Source organism: Oenanthe melanoleuca, unplaced genomic scaffold (genome assembly GCF_029582105.1).
Source record: "Oenanthe melanoleuca isolate GR-GAL-2019-014 unplaced genomic scaffold, OMel1.0 S063, whole genome shotgun sequence".
Classification (NCBI taxonomy): domain Eukaryota; kingdom Metazoa; phylum Chordata; class Aves; order Passeriformes; family Muscicapidae; genus Oenanthe; species Oenanthe melanoleuca.
The window spans coordinates 906-23,556 of record NW_026612712.1 but is presented as its reverse complement, the minus strand read 5'-3'; the positions used below and the strand labels follow the sequence as shown (position 1 = coordinate 23,556).

General features: G+C 50.9%; 1 protein-coding gene across 1 annotated transcript; it reads right to left on the bottom strand.

Annotated features, from left to right (window-relative positions):
- Nucleotides 1-7,550: 7,550 nt before the first annotated feature.
- Nucleotides 7,551-8,501, bottom strand: LOC130266490 (olfactory receptor 14A16-like). The gene has a single exon (XM_056515761.1). The coding sequence runs from the start codon at nt 8,481-8,483 to the stop codon at nt 7,551-7,553; it is 933 nt and encodes a 310-aa protein (XP_056371736.1). The 5' UTR covers nt 8,484-8,501.
- Between the last annotated feature and the right edge of the window lie 14,150 nt (nt 8,502-22,651).

Genomic DNA, 22,651 nt, shown 5'->3' with positions numbered 1-22,651 from the left:
AAAGAGAAATCTTATTACTGGAAACTATAAGGAAAAGAAAAAAACCTCAGAATGAAACTTTAGACTCCTCTTTCTCCCCCTACACACTTCCTTTCTTTCACACTGAAAATGTTTAGAAAACAACTCAGTCAGTTTACCATCTCTAAAATAGTCTTTTACCAATTCATTGGGAGAGGAGACTTCTCTCTTCAGTCTGTGGATATTTCTCCACAATAAACAGTTTTCTCTTGGCCTTGATGTCACAATGATTAGGTGTCTGGGATAATGGAATTTTGTTCACTATGTAAAAATCCTTTCTTTAACTTACAGTTTTCCTAGAACTATTATTGAGGACCATATTAACTGTAGGGAAAATTTAAAGGGTTGTAATGGTTTTAAAAAAAGCTTGCTTTATTTTTGAAAAAATAGGTTTGTCTTCTTCTTCTTCTGGGAGCAGCACAGGTCTTCATAGTATTCAAACTTAAGGGATCACAGCTACTTCAACATCTACTTAATCTAACACTAATGTCTTTGTTTATATTTACAGGTAGAACATATTTTTATGTGTTATAGGGAAACAAGAGTCTCTTCTTCATAGCTTAAAAAGGAGAAATTTCAGTCCACGACTCTCTTCCTCCCCTCATCTGGGACCTGACTCTTCCCTTTGTCTGACCTCAGTGTTTTTATGCTGTTTGTGTGCAAATCTTCATCTTGGTCCTTTTGTTCCTTTTGTTTCACTCAGGAGAGAGAACAAAGTGTCTGCAAGTCTCATTCTGAGCAATGGAAGAGTTACTACCTTGCCTGGGCATCGGCTGGAGCAGTTTTGGTGGAGCATTTCAGACCACGCTGAGGCTGGGCCAGGATCGTAAGGGCCCAGCAAAAAAAAACAGTGGTGGTTGTTCTGGCTCCATGGTTGTTTTCTGGGAGTTGCTACATTCAGTTCCAGCTGTGGGCTGATGGGTTTCCCTCCCCCTGCCCAGCAGGCAAAGGGTGGCCCCTTGCTGGAGCGGGCCCGGCTGTCTCTGCCCCAGGCCGCGCTGCCCCGGACGGCCCGGCCGCCCGGAGCCGCTCTCCCGAGGGTGGAGGCCCCACGGACCGGCGGCAGGGCAGGGTTTGAATGTCAGCTCCATGTTCTGCTGAGCTGCTGAGCCACGGGCTCCCTGGCTGTGCCAGGCTGGGGAATCTAAGATCTTAGGAGCCGTGTGGGCCTCCCCTCCCCATTTCTATCAGGACCCCAGCCAAAAACGGGGCCCAGAGTCAGAGCCCGGCCAGGCCTGCGGGCTGCACGGAGGAGCCCAGGTCGGTGTTACCTGTACTGAGGCAAGAACAGAAAGAGAACTTTCCTGGGGTTTTTCATCTTTACATGTGTGTTTCACAAAGACGAATAAACTTTCTCACTGGTGTACCAAAGTGTCAGTATTAAAAATCAGACACTGATTGGTCCTTGTCCGATCCAAAAGCAGCTGCCCAGGTCCTGGGAGAGAAAAATTTTAAGGAATCTTTGCAAACCACCACACCAGCCTAAAAGTAACCTTGTCCCTGGCTGAGCGATGATCACAGGGATTTGAGCACTGTCCTGGGTTGATGTTTTGACTGGCTCCTCACCCTGCCCCCCCTTGGCCATGAAGCTGTCTGCTCCCGGGGGAGGGGCCACCGGGGCTGCTCGCTTGGCTCTGGCTGCTGCTGCTTGTGGCTATCGCTGCTGTGGTGTGGTTCGGTGCCTGGTTTGTTAGTTAGCTGTTTTTTTCCTTGATTTTTTTGGCTTTATATTACTTGAATTATTCCGGCTGGTTTTTTTTTCCTTTCTCTCTCTCCCCCTCTCCTTTCCCCCCACTCACCTCCCGAGGATCAGCACCAGCTCGCTCTGGAGGAACCCTGCGGCCTGCCTCTGGACACCGGCCAGAGAAGCGTTTCGTCCTTCTAGTGAAGATCGAATCGTCCACGTCTCTCTCTCTCGGTGAAAATTTTTTTTGTCATCTGGATCTGTGCTGGGAACTGTTTCTCTTGTATGTGTTAATAAATAGGTTTTTTCCACTTTTCCCCCTGAGTGAAATATTTTTTTCCTTAAGTCCAGTGGGATAAAGAATTGGAGGTTTATTCCCTGGGGAGCTCTTCTGGGGGTTTTTTCCCCTAAGTTTGTCCAAACTAGGACAAGCACATACAAAGGATCGCAGCTAATTCATTGAACCCCCAGTGCAGATGCATCATTGGCCAGGGAAATGGGTGTGTTAAGACCCCAAACAATCACATGTGTATATCTGGAACATTCAAAGCATCGATTTGAGAAGGGTCCGAACAATACAGAAAGCTTTTGTTACATGGATTGCTGTGTCATCTCCGTCTCCAACCACAACTCCAATTAAGGTAATAGGTGTGGTCAGTGGGTGTGGTGATTTGGGGTAGTCTGTGGGTTTGGTCAGTTTGGGTGGTCAGTGGTTTGTGGTCAGTGGTGGGGTGGTCAGTTGTCTTCAGAGGGGTGTGGGCATTGGTATCTCTTAGTGGGTGTGGACAGTGGGGTGTGGTCCATGGTGGTAAGTGAGGGATGGTCAGTTGGGTGGTCAGAGGTTGATGTGAATGGAGTGTGGGCATTTGTGTCTTCACAGTGGGAGTGGTCAGTGGGGTGTGGTCACTGGTTGTGGTCACTGGTTGTAGTCAGTGGGTGCAGTCAGTGGGTGTGGTCAGTGGATGTGGTCACTAGCTGTGCTGAGTGGAAGGGGTCAGTGTGGCTGGTCAGTGTTTGTGGTCAGTGGCTGTGGTCAGAGGGGGAATGGCCAGTTGGTGCAGGTACTGGGGGTGGTCAGTGATGCTTGGTCAGACGGTGTGGTCAATGGGTGCAGTTAGTGGGGGTGATCGTTGGGGGGTCAGTGAATGTGGTCAGTGGCTGTGGTAAGGGACGGGGTGGTAATTTGTTGGGGTTCAGGGAGTGTTGTCAGTGGCATGTGGTCAGTCAGGTTATGGTTTCTGTGTGTGGTCAGTGGATGTGGTCAGCTGGGTAGTCAGGTGTGGGTGGTCACTGAGATGGTCAAAGGGGTGTGGTCAGTGGGTGCAGTCATTGGGAGTGGTCGGTGGGTGTACAGTCAGTTTGGGGGTCACTGGGTCAGTACCTGCAGTCAGCAGGTCTGGTGGGTGTGGTCAGTGGGTGTGAGCAGTGCAGAGTGCTCATAGGGTGTCGTCAGTGGGAGTGGTGAGAGGAAAAATTCAGTGGGATGTGGTCAGTTGGGGTATGGGCATTGGTGTTTTGGCAATGGGTGTGTTCATTGTGTATGGTCAGTGGTTCTGGTAAGTGGAGGTGGTCAGTGAGTGTGGCCATTTGGGGTGGTCATTGGGAAGGTGCTTGGCCAAGGCAAAAGGAGGCTCCCTGTGTGCCCTGCTCCCCTCTCCCTGAGCTCCTGAGAGCTCTGCAGCCCCTGCTGCCATCCCATCTGCCCAGGCCAGCACAACAGCCCCGGCCTTGGGGCCCTGCAGAGCTGCTCCTGCTCCAGGCCCAGGGCCCATCCCAGAGCTGGGGCAGCCACAAAGCTGTGCCCATTTCTGTTCATTCCTGCTCTGATGAGGATGGATCCTCAGGAACTTGGAGATTGCTGATGAATTTTACTGTTCCAGAGGCCTCTTCATTCTTGAGCTCTTCAGTAAACGAATTCAGTGGCAAAGACTAATAAACATTTCTTCAAAACATCCAAACAAGAAACACCTCTGGGAATAATTTAAGTTTTCAATTCTTCTGTGGTCAATAGAATAGATTTCAGAAGTGTATTCCAAGTGAATATACTTTATTGGAAACAATGCAGAGAGAACATTTGTATTGTTTTATTTCCTGTTCATAGAAAGATATAAGCAAATAATATCGACCCCTAGCAATTTCTAATGCAGTCTGAATGGATATGAATATCAAGACCATTCATGGCGGGCAATCGATAACACTTTGATCCTGTCCCATTCCCACTATTTCCCTTATCCAAGCCCTGGGACTCCTATGGATCAGGAATGGTGTGGCCAGCAGGACCAGGTCAGTGATTCTTCTCTTGTGCTCAGCACTGGTGAGGCCGCACTTCGAGTGTTGTGTCCAGTTCTGGGCCCCCAATTTAGGAAGGACATGGAGGGGCTGGAGCGTGTCCAGAGAAGGCAACAAGGCTGTTGGGGGGTCTGGAACACAAGTGCTGTGAGGAGTGGCTGAGGGAGCTGGGGATGTTTATCCTGGAGAAGAGGAGGCTCAGGGGAGACCTCATCACTCTCTACAACTCCCTGACAGGAGGGTGCAGCCAGGAAACAGTGACAGGACAAGAGGACACAGCCCTAAGCTACTAGGGGATGTTTAGGCTGGACACTAGGAAATATTATTTACAAAAAAAGTGATTTGGCGTTAGCATAGGGTGCCCAGGGGAGGTAGGTGAGCCACCGTTCTTTGAAGTGTTTCATGCCATGGTTTGGGTGACAAGCTGGTGTTGGGTGACAAGGGTGGACTTGATGCTCTCAAAGTCCTTTTCCAGCCTGGGTGATTCTGTGATGATTGTGACACTGCAGGGCTCTGGGGAAGCAAGGGGCTATTGTGACACTGCAGGGCCTCGTGGAGCTGAGAGGACCATGGTGACACTGTGTACGACATGGCACCACAGAGCCAAGGGGCCACTGTGACACTGTGGGGCTGCATGGAAGCAAGGAGTCCATGGTGACACTCTGGGTCCTGTGGAACCACAGAGGCCACTGTGACACTGCAGGGCCTTGTGGAACCAAGGGGCCATTGTGCCACTGTAGAACCAAGGAGAGCCTTGTGAGAGCCTGGGGCCCATGGAATCAAGGGGCCATTGTTCCACTGCAAGGACTCTTGGAACTGAGGGAACAATTGTGACACTGTGGTGCCCCATGGAACCAAGGGTCCCTCGTGACACTGCAGGGTCTTGTGTAACCAGGGCTCCATTGTGACACTGCAGCACCAAGGAATTCATGGTGGCACTCAGAGCCCTCATGGAACCAAGAGGCCACTGTGACCCTGTAGGGCCTTGTGGGACTGTGCAGAGCATTGTGACAGAGCAGGACCTTGTGTGATGATGGGGCCACTGTGACACTGCAGGACCCATGGAACCAAGGGGCCCAGTGCTGCTCCTCAGGGACTCATAGAATGAAGGAAACATGTTTGACACCATGGTGCCCCTTGGGACCAAGAGACCATTGGGACATTGTGGAACCAAGGAGAGCATTGCTGCCCTGTGAGACCTCATGGAACCAAGGATCCACTGTGACACTGCAGGGCCTTGGGGGATCAAGGTGCCATTGTGACACTGTAAGGCCTAAGGATCCAAAGGACTTTGTAACACCAAGGGGCCCCAGGGAACCAAAGAGACATTGTGACACTGGGACGCCTCATGGAACCGTGGTGACACCAAGCTGGGTGCGAGTGTGGATCTGCTGGAGGGTAGAAAGGCTCTGCATATGTATCTGGACAGGCTGGATCCAGGGCCCAATCCAACAAGGTGAGGTTTAACAAGACCAAGTGCCAGATCATGAACTTTGGCCATAAAAATGCCTGCAGCACTACAGAATGAGGGACAGAGTGGCTGGAGAGCAGCCAGGCAGAAAGGGACCTAGGGACACTGCTGGACAGCAGGCTGGACATGAGCCAGCAGTGTGTCCAGGTGGGCAAGAAAGCCAATGACGTGGATGCCATTGTAATTCAATGGCCTGGATTATAAATGGTGTGGCCAGCAGGACCAGGGCAATGATTCTTCCCATGTGCAGCAGAGCTGAGGCTCAAACTTGAGTCCTAACTCTGTTCTGGACCACCCCAATTTAAGACAGACCTGGAGGTGCTGGTGTCAAGAGAAGGGTAACAAGGCTGGTGAGGGGCCAGGAACATGAATCCTGTGAGGAGTGGCTGAGGGTGCTGGGGATGTTTATCCTGGAAGAGGCACAGGGGAGGCAAGGTGGTGTCAGGACACAGGTTGGATTTGATGATCTCCAAGGTCTTTTCCAGCGTGACTGGTTCTGTGATTTTCTGAAACCACCCCTGGAGCAGCTGCAGGATGAGACCTAGGCCTCTTCTTCAGATGGTCCAACAGCCCAGTTCCCTCAGCTTCTCCTCACAGCCCCAAAGCCCATCCTGTCAGTCCTGCAGAGCCTCTCCAGCCCCTCCTCACTGCCCAGAACAGGGAGCCCCACACCCAGACACACTAGCCCAGATGTGCCCCCCTAGCCTGTGGTGTCTCTGGAAAGGGAGCAGCACGAGGCACTGCAGGAGCCTGCAGACAATTCCTGAAGCACTTGTAGGATGATCCTGCACCCCAAGGGATGTTCCCATGATGCCAAATCAGGAAATGAAATGTGGACTGTGGCCAGAGAGGGATGAGCAAACACATATTGGCTGCTTGCAGTGGAGGTGCCAGGGGTGGGAAATAGGAAGAAATATGTACCTGGAAGACTAAAGAAAGCAAAGGTGAAGCAAAGGAAATGCTTGGGGCAGTTTGGGGGTGGCTGCCAGGCTGCCCTGACTCTGAGCAACAACATCTGCTGTGGGACAGCAAACTCTCAGTTAATGGGAACAAACTTTCTGGCTGACTACAGAGGCCACAACAAACCTGAGTGGTTTCCCTCCCATCCCCAGCCCTTGCTGGCCCCAGGGGCTGATGGCATTTGTGCTCACTCAGCTCCATCTCCCCACAGCAGCACCAAGGGGGGGGGCTGACGCCTGCTCTGTGCAGTGCAAACAGGGGCTCCTGAGCCAGTTCTGCCGTGTCTGTGCCTGCAAGGATGCGGCACCTGTGTGAGCTGGGGGAGAGGCCAGGGCTGCAGAGGGGGGATGTTGTTGGCAGGTGCATGAGGACGCTCTGGGACGCTGCCCTGGGCTGTCCAGCGCAGTGGGGATGGATCAGCCCCTGCTCTGCTGCTCCTTGCCAGGGTCTCCCCCTTGCAGGGACCTTGCAGAGCACCAGCCATACTGTTTGCCCCCAGCCTGCCCACGGCCAGCCTGGGGCTGCTCACGGGTTTTTTCTGCTCAGCACTGGCCTGGCCAAGTGTTGTGGAGAGAGCCTGGCCAAGGAGCCTGGAGCCCCCAGGCCCTGGCCTGAGGCGTCAGTGCTGCCCCAGCAGTGCCCATGGCCTGTCCCTGCTGCAGCCCCGGCACTGCCACCCCCAGGGCTGTGCCCGGCCCCGAGAGCACTCAGGCCCTGCAGCAACACGAGGGGCAGGAGGGCAGCGGGGCAGTGGCACGGGAGCAGCACTGGCAACACCAAGTGCTGCTGCTGCTGGGCACAGCTGCTGTGCCAGCACTGATCTGCCCCAGCTCTGCACACAAACACTGCTGCTGCAGCTCCAGGGAAGGGAACAAAAGGGGCACCTCTGGAAAAAAGTTTGCTGAGAGATCTTTTAGCTCATTTATAGCCAACAACAGGGTAGCTCCTCATTCACACAGTCTATGGCCACAGGGAAGATGGAGAAAATGAAAAATATTACAATGAAAGGCTTTTCCTTGTGGTAATATGAAGAACCTAAAACAAAGTAAAAAAACCCCACAAACAAATCAACAAAAATTATCAAAGAGGACTTTTATTAGAAGTGATTTACAGAAAATGGCAAGCACTTTAATACTTCCAATACCATCCAGTCATCAATGTCCACACTGCAGCTTTGAGCTCCTGGTTCCTCAGGCTGTAGATGAGGGGGTTCAGGGCTGGAGGCACCACTGAGTACAGAACTGACAGTGCAAGGTCCAGGGATGTGGAGGACACGGAGGTGGGCTTCAGATAGGCAAATAACGAAGTGCTGACAAACAGGGAGACCACAGCCAGGTGAGGGAGGCAGGTGGAAAAGGCTTTGTGCCGTCCCTGCTCAGAGGGGATCCTCAGCACAGCCCTGAAGATCTGCACATAGGAGAAAATAATGAACGCAAAACAACCAAATAGCAAACAAACACTGACAGCAATGAGCCCAAGTTCCCTGAGGTAGGAGTCTGAGCAGGAGAGTTTGAGGATCTGTGGGATTTCACAGAAGAACTGGCCCAGGGCATGGCCATGGCACAGGGGCAGGGAAAATGTATTGACTGTGTGCAGCAGTGAATAGAGAAAGCCACTGGCCCAGGCAGCTGCTGCCATGTGGGCACAAGCTCTGCTGCCCAGGAGGGTCCCGTAGTGCAGGGGTTTGCAGATGGACACGTAGCGGTCGTAGCACATGATGGTCAGGAGGGCAAGCTCTACTGCGATGAAAAAGACAAATAGAAAGAGCTGAGCAACACATCCTGAGTAGGAGATGTTCCTGGTGTCCCAGAGGGAATTGTGCATGGCTTTGGGCACAGTGGTGCAGATGCAGCCCAGGTCGCTGAGGGCCAGGTTGAGCAGGAAGAAGAACATGGGGGTGTGCAGGTGGTGGCCGCAGGCTACGGCGCTGATGATGAGGCCGTTGCCCAGGAGGGCAGCCAGGGAGATGCCCAGGAAGAGGCAGAAGTGCAGAAGCTGCAGCTGCCGCGTGTCTGCCAATGGCAGCAGGAGGAAGTGGCTGATGGAGCTGCTGTTGGACATTTGCTGTGTCTTGCCATTGGGATCTGTGAAAATAATAATCATGGAATATTTCGGTTTGGAGAGGACTTTAAATATCCCAGCCCAGCTTGGTGGCACTTTCCCCACACTGCCTGCCCAGGGTTCTGCTGCCTGGAGCTGTCCCTACCAGCAGCTGCTTCCTTGTGCCCAGGGCTGAGCCCTGCCAGTGCTGCCAGAGCCCAGCCCAGCCCTGGGGGCTCAGCTCTGCCCTGCAGACTCCTCCCAGCACAGGGCACTGCCCAGGGCCTGCTCTGCCTCTACAGGCTCTGATGGCAATATCCGAGCAACCCTGAGAAGTCAGGAAAAGCAGCACTGATGCTGAAATGCCTGGTTTACTGAGATCTGAAGTAATATTTATTTTCTCTAAACTAAACTCAGAGATGAATATCATTGCACAATTTTCTATTCAGGCAGCTCAGAGCAGTAGATTAAAAAGTGGGATTTTCCCTTTTATATAGCCCATGCCATGTTCTGATCCCTGTAGAATCACCTTGGAAATATTCTGGAGTTATATGTCAGGCTGGGAGTAGTCCTGACCATTGCAGCATCCTCACCACTCAAGGAGAACACTTCCAATCCATAGCGGCTCTATCCTTCCACCCAGACCTTGTCCCCCAGTGCTGTGAGCAGCTCCCAGGGCTGGCTGAGAGCTGTCCCTGGCAGGCAGCAGAGTCCCTGCCCCAGAACAGTTCCCTGGGCTGCAGGACCCTGCTCTGCAGGACAGCCCTGGGCACCCCTGTTTGCTCTACACAAGAGAGAATCAGAGAATGTACTCACAGAGTCTGTAGGCATTGGGATGTTCCAGATTTAGGAGATCACTGCAGGAGCTGCAGCTGCCTTGTCCTGCAGCCAGAGGCTTCCTGTGTCAAGGGCTGGGAGTGATTCTGCCTCAGTCACTTCTGAGCACCTTCTAAGCCCTGACTGATTGAAGCACTCTGTGCCTTTGTGCTGTGCCTGGGGTGTCTGCAGGCAGTTCCCCAGCCCTGCTGGGCTCTTAGAAGAGTTGCTCAGCAAGACCAATGTGGTTTTGAAGCTCTTCTTGGTTGCTAGGATCTCGCTCTGAGGAAGGAGCCGAGCCCAGCTCAGGAGCACAGACACAGCACAAGGACTTTAACGACCCTCTTGGGGTTTGTGCTGAGGCCCTGAACATTAGTCCCAGAGAGGGAGCTGAAGAAACCTCTCAAGAACTCCAAATCAGAATCAAACTCCAAAGTTTCTTGAAGTTTTAATGGGTCTCAGGGAGGGACACAACTGAAAAGTGTCCCCAGGTTCCAGTTAGAGCAGAAAATTGGAGGCAGAGATGACAGGTAGCAACAAAGAGAAGCCAAGTCTTGGTGCCCTGGGGCACAGCAGGGTCTGTGCCACCAAGGACTCCAAGGAGACACCTTGTCCTGAGCCACTGGGGCCTCCTGGCACAGCCCCAGCAAGGCTGGGCACTGTCACCCCTTGTGCTGCCCTCAGCATCCCCCTCACATCCCAGTGGCCTCAGGGATCTGCTGGGACCAGTCCCTGGGGAGCCTTGGTCAGGAATAGCCCTGGGGGGCTCCTTCATGCTCCCAGGTTTTTCCAAGGACTTTGGGTTTTGCTTTTGCCTTGGAGACTCTGAGAGCTTTGTGCAATCATGGCCTCCAATTATCTGCTTTAATTAGACCCTTGGGAGCCTTTCTCAGTAGCAACACTCTGTGGGGCTTATTAATGCTTCAAGGTACTTTAGGTTTTCCTTTTCCTTTCCTCTAGAGTCTCAAAAGTTTTGGGCAATCATGGCCTTCAATTCTCTCCACCAAGGAGTCCAAGATGAGCCTGTGTTGAGGATGGACCTCAGTGGGACCCAGTTAATGCTTTGAGACACTTTGAGTTTTTCTTCTGACTTGGACTCCTAGAAAGGTTTGTCCCATCTCCTCTGAGGCCCTGAGGTTCCAGGGCTCAGCACCAAATGCACCACAGGGTTCTTTGGGATCAAGCAAGTTCTGACAGACCATGGCTCTGCCTTGATGTCCCTCTTATCTGGTGCTGTTCATTAGGAAGGTTTGCTGCTGCTGCATTTTTGGAGAAATATTTCAAAGAGCCTTCTAAGATATATGTATTCCTATTTTAAAGAGTATCTTTCATTACTGTTTCTCTTTAGAGCAGAGGTGATTGCAGCATTCTGTCATTGATATTGATCCAAGGTCTCTCCTCAGGAAGTCTGGCCTGCTCAGAGAAGCTGTGCCTTGAGTTCTAACCTAGGTGTGGACAACCTTGCTCCACATTACCCAGCTCCATCCTGTCTGTCCTCATTCACCTGGGACCTGCTTTGCTTGGAAGATCCTGGCTGCCCTCAGGCAAACAGGGGTTTTCCTCCTTTTCTTTTTTTTAAAGCAATTGAAAACTTCCTGAATTTCCCCATTACAAACAGACACCCACCTCAAGTATTTGTCAAGATGTCAAGCATGGAGATTTAGCATTCCCAAGGGAAAGCCATATGTGTTTTTAGACCTTTGGACTCCTTGGTTCCACAAGGTCTTGTACGTGTCACCATGTTTGGTTCTGTGAGGTTCTGTGGTGTCACAATGGATGTTTGGTTCCATAGGGCCTCACAGTGTCACAGGAGTCTCATTTTTCCTGTGGTAATTAGCAGCAAACCCTACTGACAGACACAAATGCCTGGGAAGAAGGAATGGGGACATTTGGAGTGATGGTTTTTGTCTTCCCAGGGCACAGTGACATTGGGTGGGGCCCTGGAGGATGGCTGAACACAGTACCTGCCCATAGAAGGGGTAAGAAACAATAACCTCTGATCCATGGAACTACAACAGCAGAGAGGTCAGGCTAATGGCTGGGCTTAAAAGACTGTGTACCAGGACTGGAAACATCAATGTGAGAGGAAAGATGTGTGCTAATGTCTTCACAAATCATTTGGTGGTGAAGGGATGGGTGTTAAGGTCTGTGAAAAGGTTCATAACTTTTCCACTGACTTTGGGCAGCACATTTTTTACTGGGATCAGGAAGCTTGGCTCCTGAAACAGACAAGGGTCTGCACAAGGCTGAATTTCTGAACTTCTGGGGAAAATACCAGGTTCCAGAGGGAATATGGAGCAGGCAAGTCGGGAGGCTTGTACCTTCCTAGTACCTCAGCCAATGGGGAAAGGAAGAGGGCAACAGGCAGAGAGGAGTTTATGATAAAAGGAGTCTGCACCCTCTGAAACCTCAAGAGAGAAAACTCCATAGGTGTGTCCACAAGGGGGCAGCACTCCTCAAGGGGCTGAGGGGTGCTGGAGTATCATGCTGTGTCTGCAAAGGGTCAGAACTACTTGGGAGAGGGACTGCAATACCGCGTTTTTTACCACAAAGAGAGCAGCACTGCTCAGCAGAGGAGGGAGCTGCAGTACCATGGTCTGTTCACAAGGGGGCAGCACATCTAGGAAGAAGGAGGCTCTGCAGTACCAGGCTGTGCCCACAGGGGGGCAGCATTGCTTTGGTGGGAGGCAGCAGCATTACTGGGCTGTGTCCACAGAGGGGCAGCACTGCTCGGAGGGGGAGGGGGGGGCGGGATTTATATGATGCTATGTCCATAAGGGTGCCACACTGCTAAGAATGAGGGGCTGCTGCACAGTCTTGTGCTTGGGGTGGGGGGGCTGCAGTACTAGGTGGCATCCACAAGGAGGTAGCACTGCTCAGTGCACGGGGTTGCAGTACTATGGTTCATCCACAAGGCTGCAGCACTGCTCGGTGGAGGGGCTGCATTACCGAGATGTGTCCACAAGCAGGCAGAACTTCCCAGGGAGGGCAGGGACTGCAGTACCATGCTGTGTCCACAATGGGATAACACCGATCGGGAGGTGTTGTGGCTGCAGTACCATGCAGTGTCCACAAGGGGGGAGCACTGCTCAGGGGGGCCTGCAGTATTTGTTGTGTCCACAATGAGGCATCACAGCTTAAGGAGAAAGGGATGCTGCCGCATTTGGTTCTGTCCTACAGGCAACTGCATTGCTAGGAGTGGGGGATCTGCAGTATGAGGTTGTGTCCACAAGGGGGCAGCCCTGCCCGAGAGTGGAGCTGCAGTACCTGGCGGCATCCAAATGGAGCAGCATTTTCAGGGGGGGAAAAAGGGCTGCCCTACCATGCTGTTTCCATAAAGGGGCAGCAATGCTCAGAAGGTGGCAGGCTGCAGTACCATTCTGTGTCCTCAAGAGGGCAGCACTGCTCAGGGTGGGGCTGCAGTAACAGATTGTGTTCAAAACTGGCAGCACTTCTCAGGAGAGGGAAGTGCAGTACCAGGTTGTGTCCAGCAGGGAGCAGCACTGCTCACGTTGGGTGGGGGGTGGGAGGGGGGGTGGTGCTTCAGTACCAAGTTGTGTCCACAAGAGGCAACATTGCCCAGGGAGGGGGGGCTGCAGTACCATGGTGTCTCCACAAGGGGCAGCACAGCTCTAAATTGGTGGTGTGCTTCAATATTTGGTTGTGTCCAAAAACGGGCAGCCTAGCTGGGTATGGGGGTCTGCAGTACTGGGTTGTGTCCACAAGAAGACAGCATAGCTCCATGGGGGGAGCTGCGGTACTGGATTGGGTCCAGAGGAAGGCAGCACTTCTCAGTGTTTGAGGGGGGCTGAAATATCAGGCTGTGTCAACAAGAAGGCAGCACTGCTCTGGAGGGCACAACTGTAGTTCTGGTTGTGTCCAAAATGGGGCAGCACAACTTAGGGAGAAGGGGGGCTGCATTATTTGGTTCTGTCCTACAGGTGACTGCATTGCTGGGAGTGGGGGTTCTGCTGTACGAGGTTGTGTCCACAAGGGGGCAGCACTGCTTGTGGAAAAGGGGGGCTGCAGTGCTGAGTTTTATCTATGGCGGGGGTGACTCCTCTGGGAGGTTAGGGGCTGCAGTAACAGGTTGTGTCCAGAACTGGGCAGCACTGCTTGGAGGTGAGTGGGCTTCAGTAAGATGCTGTGTCCACAAGGGGACAGCCCTTCTCGGATGAGGGGGATGCAGCACTACCAATCAGTGTACACAAGGGGCAGCACGGCTCAGAGTGGGTGGGGCCATGGGTGAGTACGATGCTATGTCCACAAAGGGGCTGCACTGCTAAGAATGAGGGGGCTGCTGCACCTGCTTGTGTACACAATAGGGCAGCACTGTTTGGAGTGGGGTGGGGAGTGGGTGGGGGGGGGGCTGCAGTACCAGGTGGCGTCCACAAGGAGGTAGCACTGCTCAGGTCACAGGATTGCAGTTCTATGCTGTGTCCACAAGACTGCAGCACTGCTCAGCGGAGGACCTGCAGTACCTAGCTGTGTCCACAAGGGGGCAGAACTGCTCGGAAGGGAGGGGCCTGCAGTACCATGCTGTGTCCACAAAGGGGCAGCACCAATTGCGATGTTTTGTGACTGTAGTACCATGTTGTGTCCAGAAGGAGGCAGATTACTAGGAAGGGAGGGGCTGCGGTACCATGTTCGGTCCACAGGGGGACAACACTCCTCAGGGAAAGTGGGGGCTGCAGTACCGTGCAATGTCCACAAGGGGGAAGCACTGCTCAGGGGGGAATTGCAATATTTGTTGTGTCCACAATGGGGCATCAAAGCTTAGGGAGAAAGGGGTGCTGCAGTATTTGGTTCTGTCCTACAGGCGACTGCATTGCTGCGAGTGGGGGGACTGCTGTACGAGGTTGTGTCCACAAGGGGGCAGCGCTGCTTGGAGGGTGGAGCTGCAGTACCTTGCGGTGTCCACATGGGGCAGCATTTTTTTTTTGGTGGGGGAAAAAGGACTGTGCCAAAACGCTGTGTCCATAAAGAGGCAGCAAATGCTCAGAAGGTGGCGGGTTTCAGTACCCAGCTATGTCCACAACAGGGAAGCATTGCTCAGGTATGGAGGGGGCTGCAGTACTGAGTTCCTCCCACAAGAGGGAAACACTGCTCAGAAGGAGGCCGCTGCAGTACCATTCTGTGTCCTCAAGGGGGCAGCTCTGCTCAGGATGGGGCTGCAGTAACAAATTGTGTCCAAAACGGGGCAACACATCTCAGGAGGGGGAGGTGCAGTACCAGGTTGTGTCCAGCAGGGAGCAGCACTGCTCATGATGAGGGGGGCTGCAGTACTAGGGTGTGCACACAAGGGGGCAGCACAGCTCAGGGGGTGGTGCTGTAGTACCAGGTTGTGTCCACAAGGGGTAGCATTGCCCGGGGAGGTGGGGGCTGCAGTACCATGCTGTGTCCAAAAGGGAGCAGCACTGCTCTGAGGGGGTAGGAGCAGCAGTACTGGATTGTGTCCACAAGAGGGCAGCACTGCTCGGAGGGAGGGGGGAGGTTTCAGTACCATGCTGTGTCCACAAGGGAACAGCACTGCTTGGGGAGGGGGCGGAAGTTCTAATTGTGTCCACAAAGAGGCAGCACTGGTGGGGTGGGGGCTGCAGTATCGGGTTCTGTCCACAAGGGGGCAGCACTGCTGAAAGGAGTGAGGTACTTCAGTATTTGGTTGTGTCCAAAAGGGGGCAGCATAGCTGGTATGGGGGTCTGCAGTACAGAGCTATGTCCACAAGAAGGCAGCACAGCTCCATGTGGGGAGCTGCGGTACTGGTTGGGTGCAGAAGGGGGCAGCACTTCTCGGTGTTTGAGGGGGCTGAAATGCCGGGCTGTGTCCATAAGGGGCCAGCACTGCTTGTGGAAAAGGGAGGCTGCAGTGTTAATTTTTTTCCACAGGGGTGGACGACTCCTCAGGGAGCGTAGAGGTTGCAGCAATTGGTTGTGCCCACAGCGGGGCAGCACTGCTTGGAGGTGGGTGGCCTTCAGTACCATGCTGTGTCCTCAAGGAAACAGCACTGCTTGGACCGGGAGCTGCAGTACTGAGTTGTGTCCACCAGGGGGCAGCACTGCTTGGAATGCAGGGGGCGGGGGGGCTGCAGTACCATGCTGTGTCCACAAAGGGGTAGGACTTCTCGTGGGAGGGGGGGCGGGGGTGGGGAGGTGGGGATGCTGTTCTTTGTTGTGTCCACAAAGGGGCATGTGTGGGTGCATCCAAAGTTTCCCTGATCTGCCTCACAACCATCATCAGAGACTGAGACCCCGGGACCCCATCACTCGCCTGAGCTCTGGCCTGGCCAAGGTGGATGCTTGCCAAGGACTGTTTGTAGGTGTGCTTGGTGCTTGCCATGGTATGCTGCTCTCGAGCAGGGTACTGGCTGTAGTGTCCTGTCCCCGCACCTGCGTCATGGAGCAATGATCTCCACATATAATAGTCCATAAACCTTCCCACCTTTTGGCCAGAGGCCACTCGCTTTGGAAACAGATTATAAAAAGTGACTTTCCTAAAGAGACTTTGAGATCTCTTTCTCCCCAACGGATTGAAGACGCGTCCATTGTCGGACGACTCGAGGACATGTCCCATCCTGTTGGTAGTTATATCCCCATCTTCTCTTTCTCTCCCTCTCTTTTCTATCGCAAAACTGAATTGTTACTCACAATAAACTGCATTGCTGCTTTCTGCTGAATAAAACCTGAGTCTCTTGCCTTTTGTCTTTTGCACCCTAGGGTCAAACGAACCATCACGACTCCTGCTCAGGTTGAGGGGATTGTGACAGTCCATCCCAGACCCGGGAGGTTCCGGCCCCAGCAGATCCCAGATCCAGCAGATCTCAGGGTGACATTTCCCAGCTCCCAGTGGATCCCTCAGCCACCACTCCGGACCTGGTGGATCCCAGCCCCGCATCTGATGGGTCATGGGGTTTCTGGGCCCGCTGGATCCCAACTGGAACAGATCTCAGCCCCAAATCACTCAGCATCAGTGAATCCAGTGGGTCCCAAAGCCAGGAGATCCCCGATCCAGGTGGTTTCTGGTCCCAGAGCCAAGAGATCCCAGGCTCGTGTGTCCCCAGCCATTGACATCCCAGATCCAGCAGATCCAAGTGCCTCATCTCCCAGACCAGCAGATCCCAGGTGTGCACACGACAGATCCCAGACCTGGTAGATCCCAGATCCAGTGAATCCACCCCAGCAGATCCCCAATCCAGCAGATCCCAGGTCCAGTGGATGCTGTCTTGGCACATCCCAGATCCAGCAGATCTCTGATCCAGTGGGTCCCACCCCAAAAGATCCCTGACTCAGAAATCCCAAATCCAGCAGACCCCTGATCCAGCAGATTACCAATCCAGTGGATCCCATCACAGCAGTTTCCAGACCTGGCAGATCCCAGATCCAGTGGACTCTGATCCCTGATGGATCCCTGATGGATCCCTGATGGATCCAGCAGATTCCAGATCAGTTAGATCCCTCATCCAGTTGATCCTGCCCCAGCCAATCCCAGATCCAGAAACCCCAAACCTGACAGATCCAAGATCTAGCAGATCCCTTATCCGGTGAATCCCATCCTAGCAGATCTCTGACCCGAAACCCTGAACCCAGCAGATCCCAGACAGAGCAGATCCCAGCTCTGTCTGATCTCACGTCCAGGGAATCCTCTCCCAGCAGATCCCATCCCAGAGGATTCCAGACGCAGCGAATCCTGCACCAGCAAATCCCCGATCCAAAGATCTCATCCCAGCAGATCTCAGATCCAGAAGATCCAGATCTGAAGATCCAATACCAGCAGATCCCAGATCCCAGCTGATCCCATCCCAGCTGATCCCAGATCCAAAGATCCCATCCCAGCAGATCCCATCCCAGCTGATTCCAAATCCCAGCAGATCCCATCTGAGCCGATCCCAGATCCAGCAGATCCCATTACAGCAGATCACAGCAGATCCCTTGGGCCACTCCCCTCATTAGCATCTCATTTGCATAAAACTCCTTAATTCCCTCCCCTAAACAACCCCAGGGACCCTCCCTGTGTCCCTAATTTGCATCTAATTTGCATAAGTGATGCCCAAACAGTCCCAGGACCCATCAAGGAACCTCCCAGTGCCCCTCATTAGCATCTCATTAGCATAAACACCCCCTAAGATTCCCAACACTCCTCATTATCATCTCATTTGCATAGGAACACCTTCATTTCCCAAAAATCTCCCAAAAACACTTCCTGAGATACACCCACACCCCTAATTAGAATCGCATTAGCATAAACACCCAATATTCCCAACACCCTCACCCCCATTAGCATCTCATTAGCATAAACACACCAATAATTCCAATGCACTCCCCTAATTATCATCCAATTAAGAGGAGTATCTCCAGTATCTCCAAAGGCCACACCCCGAATTAGCATCTCATTTGCATAAACATACTAATACCATCTCATTAGCATATCTTTTGCATAAGAACACCATTAATTTCCTTCCTGTGTCCCTAATTTGCATCCAATTTGCATAAATCATTCCTAGTATCCCCAGAACACCACGCCTCTCATTAGCACCTCATTTGCACAAACAATCCCCCCTAATCCAAGTCGGCCAATCAGGACACAGTGCCATCGCATCCACCAATCCCCATTGGCCGCCATGGCCTGGCCCCACCCACCGCTGCCATTTTAGGGGCGTGGTCTTTTTGTCGGCCATTTTGGGGCATGACCTTTATTTTGTTGGCCCTATTGGGGGTGTGACCTTTGAACTGGCAGCCATATTTGGGAGTGGTCTGGAGCCATTTTTGGTGTGGTCTCAAGACATTGTCAGCCATCTTGGGGGCGTAGTCTCAGCATTTTGTCAGCCATCTTTGGGATGTGGTCTCAGCACATAGTCAGCCATCTTGGTGGCATAGTTTCAGTATTTTGTCAGCCATCTTGGGGGCATGATCTCAACATTTTTCAGCCATCTTGGGGGCGTGGTCTCAGCATTTTGTCAGCCATTTTGAGGCGTGGTCTCAACATTTTGTAAGCCATCTTGGGGGTGTGGTCTCAGCAGCACTGGTGGCAACCTTGGTGGACATGGCCCGGCTCAGGCGGCCACCTCGAGGTCCCCCATGGGCAAAGCCCCGGTGTCGTCACCAGGGCTCAGCCCCCGCCAGCAAGAACCCCCTGGATTTGGGTGAAAATCCAACATTTTGGGCAAAAAGAGTCATTTTTGAAAATAAAAGAGCAATCTGGGGAGCACAAAAATGGATTTGGAGGAAATTGAGGATTTTTGGGGTACAAAAAGGAGATTTTAGGAGATAAATTGGGCATTTTGGTGTTGGTTGAGGTGGTTTGGAGACAAAACAAGGCAGTTTTGGGGGAAACAGGACATTTGGAGCAAAATTAGTGATTTTGGGGGTAAAACAGGAGTTTTGGGGATAAAATGAGAATTTTTGGCTGTAAAATCAAAGTTTTGGGCTCAAAACAGAGGATTTGGGGTAAATAATGCGGGATTTGAGGAGCAAAAATTGAAATTTGGGGTGATTTTGTGCTGAAATTTAGGAGTGTGGGGGTGGCCGGGTTTGGTTTGGGAAGAAATGGAAAATTTGGGGTAAAAATGAGAAATTTCAGGAGAAATGTGGAGATTTGGGGGAAAATAGGGAATTTGGGATCAAATGGGCCATTTGAGTGCAGAAGGGCAGAGTTTGGGGCAAAACATGAAATTTTAGTCAAAAATGAGAAATTTGGGTTTTAAAGGGGCATTTTAGGGCAAAAGGATGTTTTGGTGAAGAATTTGGCAATTTTGGGGAATTTAGGGAGCAGACTTGGAGTTTTGGGAGAGAAGGGGCAAATCTGGAGAAAAAATGGGGAATTTGGGGCAAAATGGCCAATTTGGGACCAGAGGAGACAATTGGGGAGCAAAAGTGTTAATTTTTGGGCTAAAATGAAAATTTGGGATGAAAATGTGAAATTTGGGATCAAAATGCCACCAAAATGGCAGATTCTGGATAAAATTGATATATTGGTTAAAATTTTGGAGCTTCCAAGGAAATTTGGGGGTCAAAATGGGCAATTGGGAGTCAAAATGCATAATTTGGGGCAAAAGGGTCAGTTTTGGACTGAAAATGACAAATTTGGGGGCATAATGGGAAATCTGAGGTTAAAATTGGGAATTTGAGGTCAAAACGGGGTATTTTTGAGTAAAATGGACAATCCTGAGGAAAAATGGGCAATTTGGAGGCAAAAATGTCAATTTTTGGATAAAAAGGAAGAGAATTTTGAGGTCAGAATGAGAGATTTGAGGGTTAAAATGAAAAAATTTGAGTTAAAATTGGAGAGATTTTGGGGGAAATTTAGATCAAAATGGGATTTGGAGTAAAAATGGCTGCTTTAGGGGCAGAAAGGTCAATTTTTGGACGAAACTGTGAAATTTTGGTCAAAATGGGCACTCTGGGGAAAATTTTGGGGTCAAAATGAACAAATTTGGAGCAAAATGGCCAATTCTGGGGTAAAATGTAAAACTTTGGGTAAAAAAGAACAATTTGGGGACAAAAGGGTCTTTTTTGGACTAAAATAGGTAAATTTGGGTTAAAATGGTGAATTTGAGGGCAATTTCGGGATCAAAGTGGGGAATTTGGGAATTCAAGCCAGAAATTTGGGGTCAAAATGGGCAAATTTTTGACAAAAGTCAAGAAATTTGTGTTCAAATTGGTGATTTGCGGGGAAAATTTTTTTTCTATTTTTGGACTGACAGGAAATTTTGGGGTTAGAATGGGAGATTTGGGGAAAATCTGGGGGCGAATTCCTCACCTCCCCCGCACTGACCCCTCCTCCTCCGGCACAGCCAAGCAGCCAATAGGAGCACGAGGAGCAGCGAGGCCACGCCCACGATGACGCCGATGACCAATGGGAGGAGATTGAACTGAGCTGAGGCTGAGAAACGCCCCCCGAAATCCTGAGCCAGCAAAAACACCAAAAACACCACAATTTCCCCAAAAAACCCCCAGAGTCAGCAAATAGCCCAACCCCCCCAAAATTTTCACCCAAAAAAAACCCCTGGGTCAGTGAACACCCCCGAAACCCAAAAATTTCACCCCAAAAAAACCCTGGGTCAACAAATGCCCTAAAAAAACCCAAAACTGAAACCCCTAAAAAACCCTGGGTTAGCAAAATCCCAAAACCATCCCAAAAAACCACCCAAAAACCCCCAAAATTTGCCCTCAAAAACCCCCCAGGGTCAGCAAAATACCCCAAAAACCCCCAAATTTTTCCCCAAAAAAACCCTGAATCAGTGAACACCCCCCAAAAAAAAAAAAAAAAAAAAAAAAGCCCAAAAAAATAACCCTGGATCAGTGAAAACCTTAAAACTTCCTCAAAATGCCCCCCTGGGTCAGCAAATACTCCAAAAACCCCACAACATCCCCAAAACACCCCTCTAGGTCAGAAAATACTCAAAAAAATCTTAGATTTTTTCCCCCGAAAAACCCTGGGTTGGTGAACACCCCAAAAAACACAAAACTGCCCAAAAAAAATCCCTGGATCATTGAACACACCAAAAACCAAAAAAAAAAATCACCCCCAAAAAAAACCCCTTTTATGGTTAGCGAATATCCCAAAACCCCAAAACTGCCCCCTAAAAAACCCACTGGATCAGCAAATGCTAAAAAATTCCCAACATTTCCCCCCCAAAACATACCTGAGTCAACAAATATCCAAAAACCCCCAAACTGCACCAAGAACACGCCCTGGGTCAGTGAACACCCCAAAAAACCCAAAATCACCCCCCAAAAAAATCCTGCATCAGCGAACACCTAAAAATATTTTTAAAATGCCCCCAAGGCTCTCCTGGGTCAGCAAATACCCCAAAAATCCCAAAACTGCCCCCAAAGAAACCCTGAGTCAGCAAATAGCCAAAAACCCCAAACATTTCACTGCAATAAACCCTGGGATCAGCAAATACCCAAAAACCCCAAAACACCCCGAGTCAGCAAATATCCCAAAAAACCCAAAATTTCCCTCCCAAAAAGCCCTGAGTCAGCAAATACCGCAAAAAACTCAAAATTTCCCTCCCAAAAAATCCTGAATCAGTAAACATCCCAAAATTGCCCCCAAAACTCCCCTGGGTGAGAAAATATAAAAAAAACCCCAAAATGTTCTCCCAAAAACCCCTGGGTCAGTGAACACCCCAAAACCCCCAAAACTACCCAAGAAAAAAACCTTGGTCAGCATATACCCCAAAACCCCAAAATTTCTCCCCCAAAACCCCCAAAATTTCACCCTAAAAAAATCCCGGGTCAGCGAACTCCCCAAAAACCCCAAACCACCCCAAAAAACCACTGTGTCAATGGACACAAATTTCAAACGCCCCAATTCTGACCCCAATTCTGGCCTTGTTTCCCCACCCCCCACACCAAAATCTCCCTAAAAATCCCCAAATTCTCCCCAAATCCCACACCCCAAAACTGCCCTAAAAATCCCCAAAAACCTCCCTAAAAAAAAAAAAATAAAAAAAAAAAACCCAGAACAAAATCCCCCCAAAATCTTTTCCAAACACCCCACAAGCCCAAAAATCTCCCCAGAACCCTCCCACTAAAAGCACTAAATCCTCCAAAATCCCCCCAAATTCCTCGTGGTGACCCCAAATTCTGGATGCCCAAATTTCCACCCTAATTCTGGCCTCGTTTCACCACCCCACACCCAAAAAAAATTTGGGGATTTTGGGACTTGAATTTTGGGGAAATTTGGAGGTTTCAGAGCCAAATTTTGGGGAAATTTGGAGAGAAATTCGGGGATTTTGGGGCTCAAATTTGTGAAAATTTGGGGGTTTTGGGGTCCAATTTGGGGGAAATTTGGGGTGGAAATTTGGGGATTTTGGGGGTGAAATTTCGGGGGGGAAATTGGGGGTTTTAGGGCTCAATTTGGGGGGAATTTGGGGAGAATTTTGGGGGCTTTAAGGCTCAATTTTGGGGGAATTTTTTAGGGAAATTTGGGAGGGAAAATTGGGGATTTGGATGCTCTATTTTGGGGGAAATTTGGGGATTTTGGGGGAAATTTGGGGATTTTGGGAGCTCAATTTTGGGGAAATTTGGCAGTTTGGGGTCTCAGTTTTGGGGGAAAATTTGAGGGTTTTGGTGTCTCCGTTTTGGGGAAATTTGGGGGGAAATTTAGGGAGAAATTTAGAGATTTTGGGGCTCAATTATGGGGAAATTTGGGGGTTATGGACGCTCAATTTTGGGTCAATTTGGGGTGAAATTCACGGGGTTTGGAGGCTCAATTTTGGGAAAAATTGGGGGATTTTTGAGAGTCAATTTTGGGGAAATTTAAGGGTTTGGGGCTCACTTTTGGGTCAATTTGGGCGTTTAGGGCTCAATTTTTGTGAAATTTGGGAGCACAATTTTTGGGAAATTTTAGTCTTTTTGTACTCAATTTT

Bases quoted from the DNA above. Each gene is read 5' to 3' on its own strand.
- LOC130266490 (XM_056515761.1), bottom strand. From the start codon at position 8,483: ATGTCCAACAGCAGCTCCATCAGCCACTTCCTCCTGCTGCCATTGGCA.